Source organism: Pan troglodytes, chromosome 4 (assembly GCF_028858775.2).
Source record: "Pan troglodytes isolate AG18354 chromosome 4, NHGRI_mPanTro3-v2.0_pri, whole genome shotgun sequence".
Classification (NCBI taxonomy): Eukaryota; Metazoa; Chordata; class Mammalia; order Primates; family Hominidae; genus Pan; species Pan troglodytes.
Genome location: NC_072402.2, coordinates 25,632,591 through 25,649,731, shown reverse-complemented (window position 1 = coordinate 25,649,731; position 17,141 = coordinate 25,632,591). Strand labels below are relative to the sequence as shown.

Below are 17,141 nucleotides of genomic sequence, written 5' to 3'. Positions count from 1 at the left end.
TCTTATTTTTTAATTTTTAAATGTTTTATCTTTTTTAAATTTCTGTGTTTATTTTAGATACAGGGGTACATGTGCAGGTTTGTTACGTTGGTATATTGCACTCAGGTAGTGAGTGTACTACCTAATAGGTAGTTTGTTAACCCACTCCACCCCGTCCTCCTCTCCCGACTTTAGTAGTTCACTGTGTCTGTTGTTCCCATGTTTATGTCCATATGTGCTCAGTGTTTAGCGCCCACTTATAAGTGAGAACATGCAATATTTGGTTTTCTGTTCCTGCATTTATTCACTTAGGATTTTCCTTTAGTTATGGAATTGTGGAGCTGCTAAGAAAGACTTTGCAATTATTGTAGACCTTTTCATTTGCATAACTGCAGATTTTTTATTATACTGGCTACATTATAAATTATTAACTAAAACATTTTAAAATTGGGAAACCAATAAAATAGAGCTTTATGTTGTATAGAAGAATGCCAAAGTGAATGTTTACAGTTTGTTTTTCTTTAGTAATTTCATTCAGTAAATAGTTATCTATTATTGCCAGACATTGTGCTGACAGGAATAAAACTGAGCAAAGTGGGAATAATCCTTGTCCTCATGGAGCTTGTAGTCAAATGGGGTAAAATCACTAAAGAAAAACACACTGTCCTCATTGGGAAGGGTTCTTTGAGGACATGGAATTGGAGTTGAGATTGAAGGATGAATAGGAGTTTACTGAGACATAGTTGTGGGAGAGGAAGTAGGGAAATACCAGGTTTGTGAGAGAAAATCAGAAGTTCAGTTCAAAGGTGTTACTTATGGTTCCTTTGAAATATACAAATATAAATGTTAAATATATTCTTGGATACAGGGGAATGGACCTCAAAATGGAGATAGCAGTCATTATCAGAGATATGATCATTGAGACCAAGAGAAAGGATGAGATGGTCTAGGGCAGAATTAGATAATTAGAAGAAAGGAGAGCCTAACCCTGAGCTTACAGGAATGCCAACATTTAATGGGCTGGTAGAGGAGATTGAATGGCAAAGAAGGGAACTGGAAAGAGAGGGAGGAGGAGAACCAGGAGAGCAGAGTTACACAAGGTAGTCTGGTATTTCGGAAGGTGGTCAACAATGTTAAAAGATGTTAGACATTGCTGCTAAGAGGTCAAATAGGAAAATGTTCACTCGTTTTTGACATGTTGGTTATTGTCAAAACCTCAGTGAGAGGTTTTTGAAAGATTCACAGAGGTAGAATCCAGATTGGAATGGCTTAACTGGTAAATGGAGCTTAGGAAATGGAGACAGCTAGCATAGATGAGTCTTCTTAGAATTTTGCTATGAAGAATGAAGAGTGAAAAAGGAAGGTAGCCAGTGAGGTTAAGAACAGTGGGGTTATCAACTAAGAGAAGAGAAGAGAAGGAATTCCCATTCCCCTTTTTAACACCTTTATCGAGATATAATTGACATACAATACAATGCACATATTTGAAGTACATACACAATTTACATTTTTTGCACATGTGTATTTAAGGCAGAGTATTTTTATTTTATTTTAAAGATACAGTATATAATCATATTTAGCTTACATAAAGAATATTTTGAAATATGACAATTTATCTTCTGTCTTTTATACCGTTGGTTTTTATTGGGCAAATATATTATTTTCATAATAAAATACATGTGCATGAATGATACTGGTCATGTCCTAGAGGATCACACATCTGTAGTTGACTTTAAAGCTGAGAAAAATGTGTTCATTTTGGAAGAGTTAATGTTTTCAAATATGTTATCCCTGGGATTTTATACCCACATTAATCAGTAAAAGCTCCCAATGTGTCAGGATTTCCATTTGTTAATAAACAAAGCAACAATGAAACTTTCTCATTTTGCTCTAGTATTTTTTATTACATATTGTGTAATTTTTATGTCTTGTTTCTGATAAGCTTGTACTGTCCTTTTTGTTAAGATGTCCTCCATTGATTTACATGGAAGTAAACAGTAACAACAGAGTCAAAGGCTGAAAACAGTTGTTTCTTGAAGAACCAGCTACTGCCATGTGTTAAAAGAAACTATTCAAATATATGCAGATACTTGGCCAAAGATGGGAAAAAAAAATAAGTTTACTTACCTGGCCATATTCTCTAGTATCCCTTTAACAAAGGTTTATGTTATGAAATTAAATAATTTGATAAAAAGTTCTTAGAAAAAGACTTCATGATGTAAGTAGAATACATTCTTAGCTAATGTTTTTTGGCATTAATATTATAATAATTTATTGAGATCTTGTTCATATGTGATGCTATATTTTATGTGTTACAGTTCATATTAAACAGTCTTTGCCCTCGAGGGGGTCAGAGAAAGTTACCCATCATTAAATCTAACTATTACTTTTGTTTGAGAAACCTCACTAATACATATGTTTGGGAGCTCTGAGCTCAGTAATTCCCCGAGGGGCAATTCAGTATAACACAGTAAATTGTAATTCCATCAGTTATGGGTCATCTACCACAATCTAAAAATTTTCTTTTGTAGGTGAAATGTTAATCTTTAACAAAATTACATCTTTCTGAGCCACATTTTCCTCTTACAAAGTAATTTCTAAGTGTTTAGCTTTATTTTGGAAAAGAGCTGTAATACTCTTTGACCACAATGGGACAATTTTGTAGCTTATCATATTGCTTTGGTAACTGACTGGCAGAATTTATATGTGAAATACTTCTCTAGACCCTGCACTTTCAGAATAGCCTCAAAATGCAATATTTTTGATAGGAGTAAAAAAAAAAATTATGTAGCCCAAAGCCATTACAACATTTTATTTCACTTACATGCTTTTGAGTTTTCAGATTCATATGATGAGTATATTCAGTTTAATTATTTTAATCTTTATTCCAAAGATACTTCTGTGTTGCACTGTCATCTCTTTCACCATTGGTAAATGAACATATTTGAAGTACATACACTTTACATTTTTTGCACATATATATTTAAGGCAGAAGTATTTTTATTTTATTTTAAAGATACAGTATATAATCATATTTAGCTTGAATGCAGAATTTTGAGATATGGCAGTTTATCTTCTGTCTTTTATACCATTGGTTTTTATTGGGCAAATATTTTCATAATAAAATACATGTGCATGAATGATACTGGTCATGTCCTAGAGGATCACAAATCTGTAGTTGACTTTAAAGCTGAAAGGAATATTTATCCTGCACTTCCTTTTTATTTTACACACCTGCTAAGATTCCTCTGGTTAAAATGAAGTACACTTACCAGTGAAGGGAAGCCAGTGCAGGTGGATTTGTGGGAGCCTTTCACTATACTCTTGTTACTTCTCTATCTGAGGCAACATTTTAGCAGTTTTGGCCCTAATGATATTAATTGCCAGTACCAATGTTCAGAACTAGTAAAAAATATAGTTAACTTCAGTCTTAAAAAAATCCTACTACGTGATTATCATTTATTCATCATCATTGGAAAATTGGTGAGGTATGATTTGTTTATTCTTTGAGAAAATTAATTTACTCTGAAAACTATGTGACTTCCTAGGATGCAGTAGCACGATGCTGGACAGCATACGCAAAGACAAGGAAATATAATACACAGTTGTAGTTGCAGAAAAATGTGTTAACTGGTAGTTTTACTTCAGCAGGCCCAAAACCCAAAAAGGCAAAAGACGCAGGCAAAGGCACATCACTCACTAATACTGAAGATGTGTTGAAAAAAATGGAGGTAAGGTTTTCTTCTTACTATACAAGTGAACTGAAAAAATGTAAAAGATCCTACCTCGTTTTGCTCTGTTTCAACCTTTCAGCATTCTCTTACTTTTTAATAATGTAAATTTGGCAGAAGCGAGCCCAACATATAAGGTAACTGGGAAGGTTTGAACTTTGCAGGCTGGGAGATATGGAGGGTCTGTCCTGTCCTTCGTTACCACTCACCTGGCCACTTACCTCACCTTCTGTCACCTCTTTCTTTTTCACTGTATCCCCCTTTCCGCTTATATTTGAATCATGCAGGCAGAGAGAAACATGAACAAGTTTTAAAAAGAGTTACATATGTAATTCTTTTAAAAACCTCTCATTTTTCCTCCTGTTGGTTAATATGTACAGTTTTAATGCTTTTTTTTTTGGTCTTAAGTATTGAAGACTCTTGACGGAAAAATGTATTTTATAGAACTTATTTTTATAGCTTTCTTTATCTAAATATTTCAAAAATAAAAAAATGTAGATTCAGAAGTTTAAAGCACTGAAAATTTTCCCTCCTATTCCTGTCCCTAGTCATCCAGTTCCCTTCCTATAGACAACCAATGTTACTAGTTTCTTATGTCTTTTTTCAGAAGTATTTCATACATAGCAAATACGAGGTTTTTTTTTCTTTTTAAAGACAGAGATAGCATATTACATTCTGCATTTTCATTTTATCACTTAACTGAATACCTTGGATGTGGTTCCATATAAGTCTGTGTAGAGTTACCTCATCCTTTTTTTTTTTTTTTTGGCTGCACTATAAAAATGAACTGTAATTTATTTAATTAATATCCTACATAATTGGATATATGGACATTATGTTTCATCTAGTGTTTTGCTGTTATTAACAATGCTGCAATGAATTCATGTTAAGTATGTCATTTCACATGTGTAGGGTAGATTTCTAGAAGTATTTGGTCAGTACTTAAACGTGCACTGTATGAAATGGATAGCTATTGTTACATTGCTCTTTATGGAGGTTATACCAATTTACTACCGTTATCAATGCATGCATTGTCTTGCCTTGGTGATGATGATGATGACAGTAACAGCTAACACTTTATTGAAACTTATTCTGTGCCAGCCTCCTTGATGAGCTCTTTACATATGTTATGTCCATAAGAGTTCATAACAACAAGGAGAGGTGGGTATTATTCCTTCTTTACAGATGAGGAAGTCAAGGCTTTAAAATTTTTACTTGCCTGGCCAAGTTGGCACAGCTATTTGGTAGTGGAAACTCATATTTTTATTTTATTATTTGACCAGTACTGGAGTTAGAGACAACATGTCTGAAAAATAAAGCCAGAGTACTGATGAAGGAGCAGTGATAACTGTCAGGTTTAACTATGGTGGAATGATGGGAATGCAGTTCTAGCCAGTTTGTATTGACTGAACTCAGGTTCTGGCTATTCTAAAAGCTTCCTGGAGAAAACTTGCTAAGATGACATGTGCCGTAAGGAAGATTGATCTGGACCTCTGGGTTTCTCCGTGTAACAAACTGTGTTTCCATATTGTCTACATTTAAACACAATTTTCAGGACACACACTGGAAAAACTGGAAATTTAAATCTAGAAATACCAATGAGTTTAGAAGAGCGAAAGTTGTTCCCAGATGACTTTCTTATTGCTGATTTTTTCAGCAAAAGCAGTTCCAAGTTTTTTTTATAATAGAGCATTCGTGGATGGAGAGGGAGTGACATACATTCAAATCTCATGATTAATGTGTGAGTAATTAGTGGTGAACTAATATCTGAGGTTTCTTATTTCTGCATAACAGGAGGCTCTGTATGGTGGCTGTAAGGCTGTATAATATTTAAACCAGAAGAACTGCTCTCTGTCCATAATTGAACACTGTTTTCAGTATCTTTATATTATTCATTTTATTCTTAAATCTGTAAAGTAGTAAAGTTAGATGGTTAAATCTCAACAGGAGAGAAAATGGAGACTAGTAAGTAGAAGAACTGAAACTAGTAGCTTAATGCAAAAGGAATAAAGCAATGAGACAATATATGTAGCTTTGAGATCAATTTTTATTAAAAAGTTGCAGAAATCTACTTTTAACCTATTTTATGAGTCTGATTTAGATCTGTGTGGTGGAAATAAAGATGAGGATTTTTTTTAAAGATATTTGAGGTAGCAATAATAGAAATGGAGACTTCCTGGTTCCTATGTGGCACTGAATGAATACTGTATTTAAAAAGTACTTTTGGCCAGGTGCCGTGGCTCACGCCTGTAATCTCAGCACTTTGGGAGGCCGAGGCGGGTGGATCATGAGGTCAGGAGATCGAGACCATCCTGGCTAACACAGTGAAACCCCATCTCTACTAAAAATTCAAAAAAAATTAGCCAGGCATGGTAGTAAGTGCCTGTAGTCCCAGTTACTCGGGAGGCTGAGGCAGGAGAATGATGTGAACCTGGGAGGTGGAGCTTGCAGTGAGCCGAGATCATACCACTGCCCTCCAGCCTGGGTGACAGAGCAAGACTCCATCTCAAAAAAAAAAAAAGTACTTTTACATAACTGGTTTAAATAACTGTGTTCTTAATTATAAAAATAAAATAATAGCATGTTTTTTAGATATAGTGTGTACCCTGCACAGAGCTAAATAAATATGGTACTACAATTTCCTATTAACTATACAACTTATTGGTTGCAGGTCTTTTTACTGTGATCTGATTAAAATAGTAAAAAAATATAATAGTAACATACCATCATATATGTATGTGTATATCTTATTATAGATGCTGCAAAAGATCCATAAACACGATTTTCTTTACTTGCACTTTTCCAAAGGGATTGCCAGTTGGAAAAATTGCACACATCATATTGTAGTAATAACTCATATAAGACAACATATGAGTCAGTATCAAGATAAATCATCTTATGTCTGTTACCTTGGTCTTATTTGTTCTGCCTGAGTGGGTTAAGCAGACAGGAAAGGTGGAGTTTGAATTTTGATTAGAAATTGAGCCTATCTAATGTAGTCTCTCTGTTGTCTTTGATTTCCTTAAATTCAAATTTGAATTTAATTACAAGGATTTTTAAAGATAAGCGTTTAAGAACCAGTAAAGGAATAGCTAAGTTGTAGTTACTCCAGATATAAAATCTGCTTTCTCTCTATATGTAATCTACAAAGCAAATACCTTATAATAGAGATGGAGTGTTTGCAGATTCATGCATTAGTATTCCAATTTCTGTTTAGGAATAATCACATTTTAGCTGAGGTGACTTATGCCTTAATTATGCATATTAATATGTGAAATTATTGACTCCTGGAAAACTTGTGAAATTCTATCATATGTGCAAATTGAGCATAGTACAATTTAGTGAACAGATAGTGACAGTAATGAAAATAAGTCACTTTTTATTAAATGAAAAAAATTGTTGGTAGTCATAGAAATACAAAGATGTAATTTTAAAGTTAATTTTGTGTACTATTCCCTGATGGTTCCACTTGTGGATAAGTGGGACTCTCATGGAATCAAAGCTTTCCTAACTCTGCATCTCTCTTTTGTCTTCTCTTTTAGAATTTCTAATAATTTCTAGTATTGACTGTGATTTGAGTTTTAATTTCTCTCTTTCTTCTCAATCTGCCAGATATATTAAGAAACAAGAATTCCTGGCAACAGGAAGTAAATAATGAGAGAGAAAAAAGATAAAGACACAGATAAAATGCAACTAGGATAATCTAACCCAGGATGACTTGCTATTATAATAATAGTATTAAACGGCCTCATGTATAAAGTGAAACATAGACATTTTGAGATAATACTATTACCTTATTTTTTCCCCTTTTATGTTAGAAGGAAAACAAAATAACATTCTAAAAGTTCTCCATAAACTAAGTCACCTCAAATATTTTAGAAGGAGGTAAGATAGACCACCAGGTACTGTGGCTCATGCCTGTAATCCCAGCACTTTGGGAGGCTAAGGTGGGCAGATCTCTTGAGACCAGGAGTTCAAGACCAGCATAGCCAACATGGAGAAACCCTGTCTCTACTAAAAAAATTAGCCAGGCGTGGTGGTATGCACCTGTAGTCCCAGCTACTCAGGAAGCTCAAGCAGGAGAATCACTTGAACCCAGGAGAAGGAGGTTGCTGTGAGCTGAGATCGTGCCATTGCACTCCAGCCTGGGTGACAGAGCGAGACTTTCTCTCAAAAAAAGAGAAGATAGGAGATAAATTATAAAAAATAAAGCATTGTGCATTAGAGCTGATAAGCCCAATATTAATCTGAAACCCAATTATTAAGTAACAAAATCAAAGAAAATGCTGGTTTAATGGTGAGACAGTAAATTCCTTCTTTCTTGAGTTGACTCATAGTTTCCTAGGTGGTAGCCAGGAGGTGGTGGTAAGATGGGAGTAGAATAAGGTGATAGATAACTGTTCCCTTAAGGCTAAGCAGGGAAGTCAGCAGTCTAGTGGTTTCCATACAAATTAATGAAACTCACTTATACCAGGAATTGGAAAAAAGAGGTGATGGTGAAAAATCAGATGAGGAAAATGAAGAGAAAGAAGGAAGCAAAGAGAAAAGTAAAGAAGGTGATGATGACGATGACGATGATGCTGCAGAACAGGAGGAATATGATGAAGAAGAGCAAGAAGAGGTAATGGTTCATTTGGGGATGGTAGCAAAATTAATAAGGTTTATCTAATAAGGAATCAGATATAGAGTATGTATTGAAATCAATAAACAGAAACCAAGATGATGGGAACCAGAAGTATATTATTATCAATGGCATCGATTCCTTGCTATCGAGAGAACTTCCTTGCTATCGAGAGAACTATTATAGCATTGAAATTATAATGATGTCAAATTGAATATAGGAAATAAAAATAACTTGATTGGCAACTTTGTAAGTATAAATCTGCAAGTTAAGGAGATTGATCAGATTAGTGCAGTTAAGATTTAACAACATAAAAATTTAAGTCAGCAATTCAGGTAACGGAGGGCTTAACCACCTAGGTCTAGAGGAGAATCCCTGCAGTGTGTTTCAAATTCCAAAGTGCATGTGGATACTATCAGAGAAGATTGATAATTTAACCTCAGGTATCTGGCTGAGTCAGGACTCTGTGTTTTCCATTTGGGATGTCTAACTTTTAGAATGAAATGCACATAGTACATTTCAGAATTAGCTGGAGTCAATCAGGTATTTTTAGTAGGGTAACTTTGCAGACCACAGCCTCTTCGGGACTTTGTAGACACCTCAGACCGTAACCCTAGGTGGAGAGTTTCTTCTCCATTCTGGTGACCTTTGTCTTCATTCCATTTCAGCCTCTTATACCACATTCTCAAATTTTTCTTCTCCGGAAACTTCCAACTATGAAATCTTTAATTATTTTGCATTAAATTTGGTATTCTTTTGAAATTTGTATTAATATAAACAGAGAAGTGTGGATAGATTTTTTTATCTGTTTCCAAGTGGCTAGCCAGCTGCTAGCCTCATTTCTTAATTTGCTTTCCTCATTGATTTTGAAATTCTTCCGGTATCAGCTATTAGATTCTCATTTCTACTTCTGTTCTCTGTTCCATTGATCTATTTTGAACCAACACTAAGCTGTTCCAAGTAGTAGAAGCTTCTGATTATTTGTTAATGTTCGTAGGGTATGTCTTCCTTCCTATTCTTTTTTCACAATTTTCCTGAATATTCTATTCTTTCAGATACATTTTAAGTCTAAACATTTAAAAATTAAATATGTTACATTTGTGGTAGATCACATTTGTCTCCAGCCTTCTTTTCAGATCATTCATGTTTTTATTTCCATTGCTCTCTGACATGATTGAAACTGTCAGTACTTCTGATCATCTCTTTCCCCTTTATTGGTTCTCTGTTTTAATTTTCTTTTCTAAGAAACTTAGACCCTTGCTCGCCCTTCATCTTCTTTTTTGCCATTATTGTCCCTTGTCCTCCCAGCGCACACACTAGAGCAAAGCCAACTTTGATCATTTCCATTCTCTACCTATTTTCCCTTTCAAATCTGACCTATTGAGCATTTCTTGGAAATCACAGAAATTGATGCCCCTCAAAAAACACTAGCCCCATTTTGCTGGATAACATGTTTTCTGTTTTTCTTTTTAAGTCAGCTCTCTATAGCAATTATTTTTGATTAACTTCTTTCTTCTTATTTCCCTTTGTTTACTACCTTTTCTTTCACTCTTAGCAGGTGATTGTACCTTCATACAGGAAATGAAGTCATCAAGAGGAAACTCTATTAAATTTCATGTCCTCTGCCTTCAAACTCAGTGTCTTCCTTCCTCCTCCTCTTTTTTTTTTAATCAAGGGAGGAAATCCCTTTTATCCTATTTGGGGCTAACGGCCCTATCCTTTTTTGGAACCATAGTCCTCCAGTCATTTCCCTTTCCATATTTTTAACCTCTTTTTCTGCCTGTCTCTTCCATTCATGAATGTTCATTTCCCATTGTAAAACATGTTCATTTCCCATTGTAAAATATGTTGTCCACATTCTCCCTCATGCCGTCTCTTGAAAAGCTTCTTTAGCTGTCATCACCCCTCCCCCACCATTAGCTCTTTTCAATCTTAGTTTCACCTCCATCCTATTCAAATAATTGCTTTTGACAAATAGAAGTAGCTTAAAGAAAGAAATTATTGCTACCACGCTCACCATAGACAAATTTTAGCCTTTATGTCACTTAACTTTTTTGCGGCATTTAACACTTCTGACAGCTCTATTATTAAAATATTATTTCCTGGCCAAGCGCAGTGGCTCACTCTGTAATCCCAGCACTTTGGGAGGCCAAGGCGGGTGGATCACGAGGTCAGGAGTTCAAGACAGGCCTTGCCAACATGGTGAAACCCTGTCTCTACTAGAAATACAAAAATTAGCCAGGCGTGGTGGCAGGTGCCTGTAATCCCAACTACTTGGGAGGCTGAGGCAAGAGAATCACTTGAACCCGGAAGGCAGAGGTCGCAGTGAGCTGAGATTGTGCCACTGCACTCCAGCCTGGGCAACATATATATATTTATATATATAAATATATATATTTATAATTTCCTTTATTTAAATTCAACAATTTACAGCAATTATATTCATCTTCTATATGCCAGGCATTGTGCTAATTGCCAAGTCTTAGACAAACATGGTTGCTTCCCTTAATTTTTGTTACATAATGCTTTTCGTTTTTCTCCTATTTCTGGTACATTTTTATGGTCTCTTGAGTTCTTTCTAGTCTTTAAATGTCAGTATTCTTCAGGGCTCTTCCCTCGGGCTTCTTTTTCTTGCCATAATCTCTCCGATTGCATCCCTCCCCATAGTTACCCTGTATAAACATGTAACTCCTCAGTTCTTTTTCATGCAACCTATAGTAAGTGTACACTAAGTATATGCTTGGAATTGTACTAGGCAATGGGAATATGAAGATAAGATACAGTTCTCTCAGGGAAATTACTAGAGAGACAAAAAAGGTAACAGTTAATATACAGTGAATAATGCTGTGATATGGTAGTACCGGATGCTATAGCGGCACATAAGAGATGATATGGGCACACCAAAGTCTATTTTAGGCATATCAAAGATGATACTTCAAAGAAGACAATTTAGGTGATCTGAAGAGCTAATCAGATCAAGATAGGAACATGGAATGGAGTGGACACTTGGAGGGAGAAAAAAGAACATGGAGAGAGGCTTGCAGGTGATGAGAGTGTAGCTTCTTAATTTAACTGACCAGATAAATCGGTATGGCTGGACTAGAGGGTGTTAAGTGGGCTTGTGTTGAGAGATGAAGCTGGAGAGATGAGCAGGTCATTAAGGACTTTGAATGTCAAGCTGAGAAATTTGACTTTATCCTGAGTACTGTGGGGAGCATTGAGGGGTTTTAAACAGTGGAATGGTATAATCATGTTTATATTTTAGAAAGCTCAGTTGCTTTGAATGGAAGAGCCAAGTTTGGGTCATATTTGAAAGCTTATTGCTGTAAACCAGTGGTTTTCAATACTCTTGAAAGGATATTTGGTAGTGTCTGGAGATATATTTTGTTGTCACACTGCCATGGGGGTAGTAGGGTGGTGGTGCTATAGGTTCTAGTTTGTGTGGTCAATACTCTAGACAAGACTGGCATTTGCAATGCTCTGTTGACAATGTCTGCTTGCACTGAGTTCAGTCGGAACTATATCTGTGTTGAAATTAAGATCTCCTCTAACAAAAACAACAAATATTGGGATTCTAGTAGTTTTAGAATTCTTCATTGAGCCTTAGCAGAATATTAAACAACGCCAGTGGGTTTATTATAACATTTCATTTAAAACAAAAACAAAAAAACAACAAAAAAACTCCCCACTTTAATAGATAAATGTGTGTTCTGCATGTATGGCTGAGTGAGGGATGGAAAGGAGATCTTCGTTAACACCTTTCTACATTTAAAATTATTCTTCTCTGCTCTTTTTAGCAATTATTAATTAAAATTTGTGGTAGTTAATTTATCCAATGTATTGAGGATTTGATGCGCATTTTCTTTTGAAGAATAAAATGGGGCAAATTATCTATGTAACACCTATTAGTAAAATCAAGGAAATAAAGACTTTTCTTCTTCAATCTTTTGAATGTTGTAATTGAAGAAAAACACAAGGGCTCAAATGAGAGCCTAGAACCATTTAAGCCATCAGTAGTTTCACTACTGAAACTACTTTATGGGTTTCACTACTTCATACCTGTATCAAGATCACTAACATCGGGGCTGGGCGTGGTGGCTCACGCCTGTAATCCCAGCACTTTGGGAGGCCGAGGTGGGCGGATCACGAGGTCAGGAGATCAAGACCATCCTGGCTAACATGGTGAAACCCCATCTCTACTAAAAATACAAAAAATTAGCCGGGCGTGGTGGCGGGCGCCTGTAGTCCCGGCTACTCGGGAGGCTGAGGCAGGAGAATGGCATGAACCGGGGAGGCAGAGCTTTCAGTGAGCCGAGATCGCGCCACTGCACTCCAGCCTGGGTGACAGAGTGAGACTGCGTCTCAAAGAAAAAAAAAACAAGATTACTAACGTCACACAATTACCAAATTTGAATCACTTAAACAGAACTTGGAGGAGGTACTCATGTCTAAAACACAAGTGACGTATGCTTGATTTGGAATACTAGAGTATCCCTTCCTTATTCATCTCCACTTTATGTACAAATCGGCTTACTTTTATTTCTACACAAGTGTTCTTGCCAAAGGTCTCCTTTACAATGAGACCTATTTGAACTCTCAACCATGCCACCCTCCCCTGGTACACAGGCCCCAAGCTTCACCCAGGTGTCTAAATATTGCCAGATTTTTTTGGCACCAGAAAAGCCAGGCCATCTTTCCAGAGATGGGAATGGTCTTAGCTGAATGCAGAAACTTAAAGTATCTAGGGAAGAAAAAGTAATGAGATAACTATCTAAAGAATGCATATACAGTGAATAATGCATGTTACCTTTCTTGCATTATGTAAATATATTAAAAATCCCACTATCCAGATTAAAAAAAAAAAAACTTTGGAAAAAAATTAGTAAAATTGATAGAAGACTTTCTTTTGAGAATAGTCTGTATTTCTTACTATAGATAGTAGAGATGTGGACATTAATTTCTTATTATAGCAGATCTCAATCATGTGCAAAAATGTAGTGACTAGTAAAAGAAACACCCATGGTCTTATCACTCAGCTTTAACAATGGTCAATTCATAGCTAATCTTTCAACCACTCATTCATCTACCCAATCCCTCCCTGTCCACCCATCCCATTCCCCGTGCCCCATGTGCCTTGGATTCCAAAGAAAATCCTAGGCATCGTATCATTTCATCCACAAATATTTCAGTATGGATTCAAAAATAAGGGCTCTTTAACAACATCACTGTATCATTATAACACCCCGTACAATGAAATATAATTCCTTAATTTCATCAAATATCTGGCCAGTATTGAATTTTCTTGGTTGTCTCAAAAAGTTTGTTTGTTCCAAACAGAATCCAAATACAATCCATACATTGCAACTGATTAATAACTCTTAGGTTTAATTTGTATCCAAAGTGGATTTTTGATTGTAAGATACTGGAGGCCCGGAAAAATAAATAAGAAAGTAATATTTGAATTTTTGATAGAAAGCACAGATATTTTCTGAGTTATTTGCATGGATGATAGTCTTATTCAGCCACAAGAAAAAGAAACTAAGAGGTCCTAGATAGAATATAATATAGGCATCTTTTGGATTTGGTTTGGTATCATGCCTTTTTTTTTTTAATAGGAAGTAAAAGTCTCTCTGGCTTATGCTCAGTTATGTTTTATGACTAAAAATCTCAGTACTGGTGTAGTCTAATGGATGTTAATGTAAACTGGCTTTTTTTCTTGTCTGTGCATTTTTTGGGTAAGTGTTTAGTGGTTTAGCTAATTAAACTTATGTATCATCCCAGTAAGCTGTAATGTGTTAGTAGCTATATTATCCTATTGAGATGGTATGGGCAACCCTTCATGTTCTCTTAGCTAGTTGGTGCCTGACAAGAGTGGAAGGTGGTGGTCTTAAGGAAGAAAGCGGCACAGGTAAACACAAGTGAAAACTGTTGTGTTTTTGAAGCAGATAAAAAAGCAGAGACTTTTAGGCCAGGAATATTTTCTTACTACTCATTCATTTTAACGTTTACAAAGGAATATATCATTTTACCTAGGAAAATGACTACATTAATTCATACTTTGAAGATGGAGATGATTTTGGCGCAGACAGTGATGACAACATGGATGAAGCAACCTATTAGGCATGAAATTTTTCAAAAAATATTTTTATGATGCAGCTTCTGAACATTTGGACAGACTTGATTTGTATTTTATTTCTGATAAGGAATAAGTACTTGTTTCTGTTGTTTTGGACAAATATTTGTTACCAAAATATTCAAAACCACTTTGAGTTTACATACTAGTTACCTTAAAAATTATTCCCTGACACTCTGACATTCCTTCTAAACACCTCTGCCATCTCTCTTATGTACTCTCATGGGTTTTTTTGTATGATTTGAATATGAATGTGCCTAAAGAATTTTTGCTCTCTTAATCTATGTATACATACTTGAACAAATCATTCTTGCTTAACTGCTGATCTTTTGTAAAACTATTGCTAGTCATAATGGATTTCTATAACCTGAAAGTTGATATAATACAGCACGTGGAGCACTTTAAAAACAAAGAAACTTGAAAATAATTTTATTTTTTACCTTTACATGGTGTGTTCTAGACTACTGCATTATGACTACATAAACCTACCTGAGCTCTTACAAGTACAGAATTGTGAGACAGAGGTTTTGTGATGGAAAACATACACATAGGGAAAAATACCAAACTGAGCAATATAAATTTCACAGCTCACATCTTAGCCAGTACAAAGAAACTTTCACATGGGGTGAATATTATAATACTTGAATTTGAGACTTAATACTGTATGATATATGAATTAATCATCCCACTGTAATAACTGACATCTTCAAATAGTTGGGCTTATGAAAAATTTGACTAAGACATTTTATTTTATACTTTATGTAAATGTGAAATAAGTTCTGGTCATATAAATATGTAGAATGCATGTGTGTGAACTCTATGAAGTGAAGTGTGGTGGCCTTTTATGTTTCAGAGTACTCAAGCTGTACAACTGATTTATATAAAAATGCAAAATGAACTCAGGTCATTTTGAAATTAATATTAATATTTTTGTTGTTTAACTTTAAAGCTAGCTCCCCTAACTTTATATATTTTTTGGGAAAAAAATACCTAAAAACCTCAGCCTACAAAGACTCTCAGAAATGCCAAAGATTTTCAAGGAAATTCATATTATATATTTCAATAATGATTTATCAATGTTATCTACCAAAAGAAATAATTTTATTTTTCCCCTTTGGGGAGATATTATCCTCTAATATGAGAATCAGATCCCTAGATTCTATTTCTACCTGTACTATTAAACTCAACCTTGAACCTGAGCTTGGTTGTTTCTGTGCCTTAGTTTCTCCACTCGTAAACAATTTCCTATAAAAATTGTTTAAACACCAACCAAAATTTACCATATGTATTCATTCTCTTGCCTTAAAGATCACTTCTTAGCTTACATTTGGCTCTCACCCTCTAAAAATTTGTAGTTTGGAGAGTAACTGAAAGCACAATTTTAAGAAACATGTTTTCCTCACAAAATATATTGTAATCTGATTTTCCTATCTTGTATTCATGCAGAAAATTGGAGAAAATGTGTATTGTCTTGTGCCATTTTGCAATATGAATTTCTCAGGAAAAATGTTTCAATGGCAATACTTTCTTAAATAATTCAAGATGGGTGTGAGGACCTATCTTATTAGTTTAGTGCTGTGTTAACCATTTGTGAATTACTTCTTGTTTAAAGGAAGTTGTCAAAAAATTTTAAGATTCTAAATGGAATACACGAATAAAGTAAGCCTTAGAATAGAAACCTCACAAAAAGTTGTCATTTGCGGTTGATAATTAACATAGGTGTTTTATTCTCTCAACTCCTTAGTACCAGAGCCAAATACAATTTAGTTTTCAGAAATCTTATCAATATTGTTCTATTTACCTACTTATAAATCTGCAGATAACCACTTGAACCAGGCAAATACACTGAAGATAAAGGTTATTTCTTTTTTTAGCTTTGAATTTGTCATGACCATTTTAGTCTTGCAGATAGCAGGGCAGCCCCTTGGGGCAAGGATTTACTCTGGGAGGTACCGTTAAGAGCCTTCTTTCCCCCTTTGAAAGATCCTTTTACAATGTTAAAGTATACTAGTTGGAAGAACAAGCAGGATTTGCAGGTTGCTTCACCAGCATGAGTCTCATTTTTCTGGCTTAAAATCTGGGACTGTGAAATTATTCCATAGGAAAGTGAATGTTATTTTGCAGAATTAGCCTCTTACATAAAAGTATTTGTTGAAGTGTCTTTAAAATTGCTATCATGAGCAAAACTGGTTGCTGTAATGCTTATTTTTCTGTATTTATTTACACATTAAATTCTTACAAAACAAAATGTGTTCCTTTGTTTTATAGTAAGATATTTTATTTTGAACTTATTTAAATGTTTATTTGTTAGAGAACTAATTTGTTAATATAGATCTTAACTAGTAACTATTAAGCAGGGATGTTTGTTCCAAATATTCTTGAATAAACAAACAATCACCACAAACAACAAAACTCTGGTTAATGATTATTCAAAAAAGTTGTTGTGAGATGGGCATGCTGGTCTGTGCCTATAGTCCCAGCTACTCGGGAGGCTGAGGTTGGAGAATTGCTTGAGCTCAGGAGGTCAAGGCTTCAGTGGGCCAAGAGGAGGCTGAGGTGGGAGGACTGCTTGAGCCCAGGAGGTCGAGGCTTCAGTGAGCCAAGATGGCAACACACACACACACACACACACACACACACACACGAGTTATGATAAGAGATTTGGCAGACAATATAA

General features: G+C 35.1%; 1 protein-coding gene across 10 annotated transcripts in view; it reads left to right on the top strand.

Annotated features, from left to right (window-relative positions):
• The window catches only part of POLR3G (RNA polymerase III subunit G), a 41,292-nt gene extending 24,416 nt beyond the window's left edge, over window positions 1-16,876 (top strand). For 7 of the 10 annotated variants that reach the window (XM_063810276.1, XM_009448870.5, XM_009448866.5 and 4 more), the window contains exons 6-8: window positions 3,628-3,710; window positions 8,185-8,331; window positions 14,365-16,876. In XM_063810276.1, coding sequence (XP_063666346.1) covers window positions 3,628-3,710; window positions 8,185-8,331; window positions 14,365-14,451 — 317 coding nt within the window. In that variant the 3' untranslated portion in view covers window positions 14,452-16,876. The remainder of the gene's footprint in view (window positions 1-3,627; window positions 3,711-8,184; window positions 8,332-14,364) is intronic. The other 3 variants (XM_054684196.2, XM_016953012.4, XM_016953011.4) reach the window with 1 other exon arrangement.
• The last annotated feature ends 265 nt before the right edge of the window (window positions 16,877-17,141 follow it).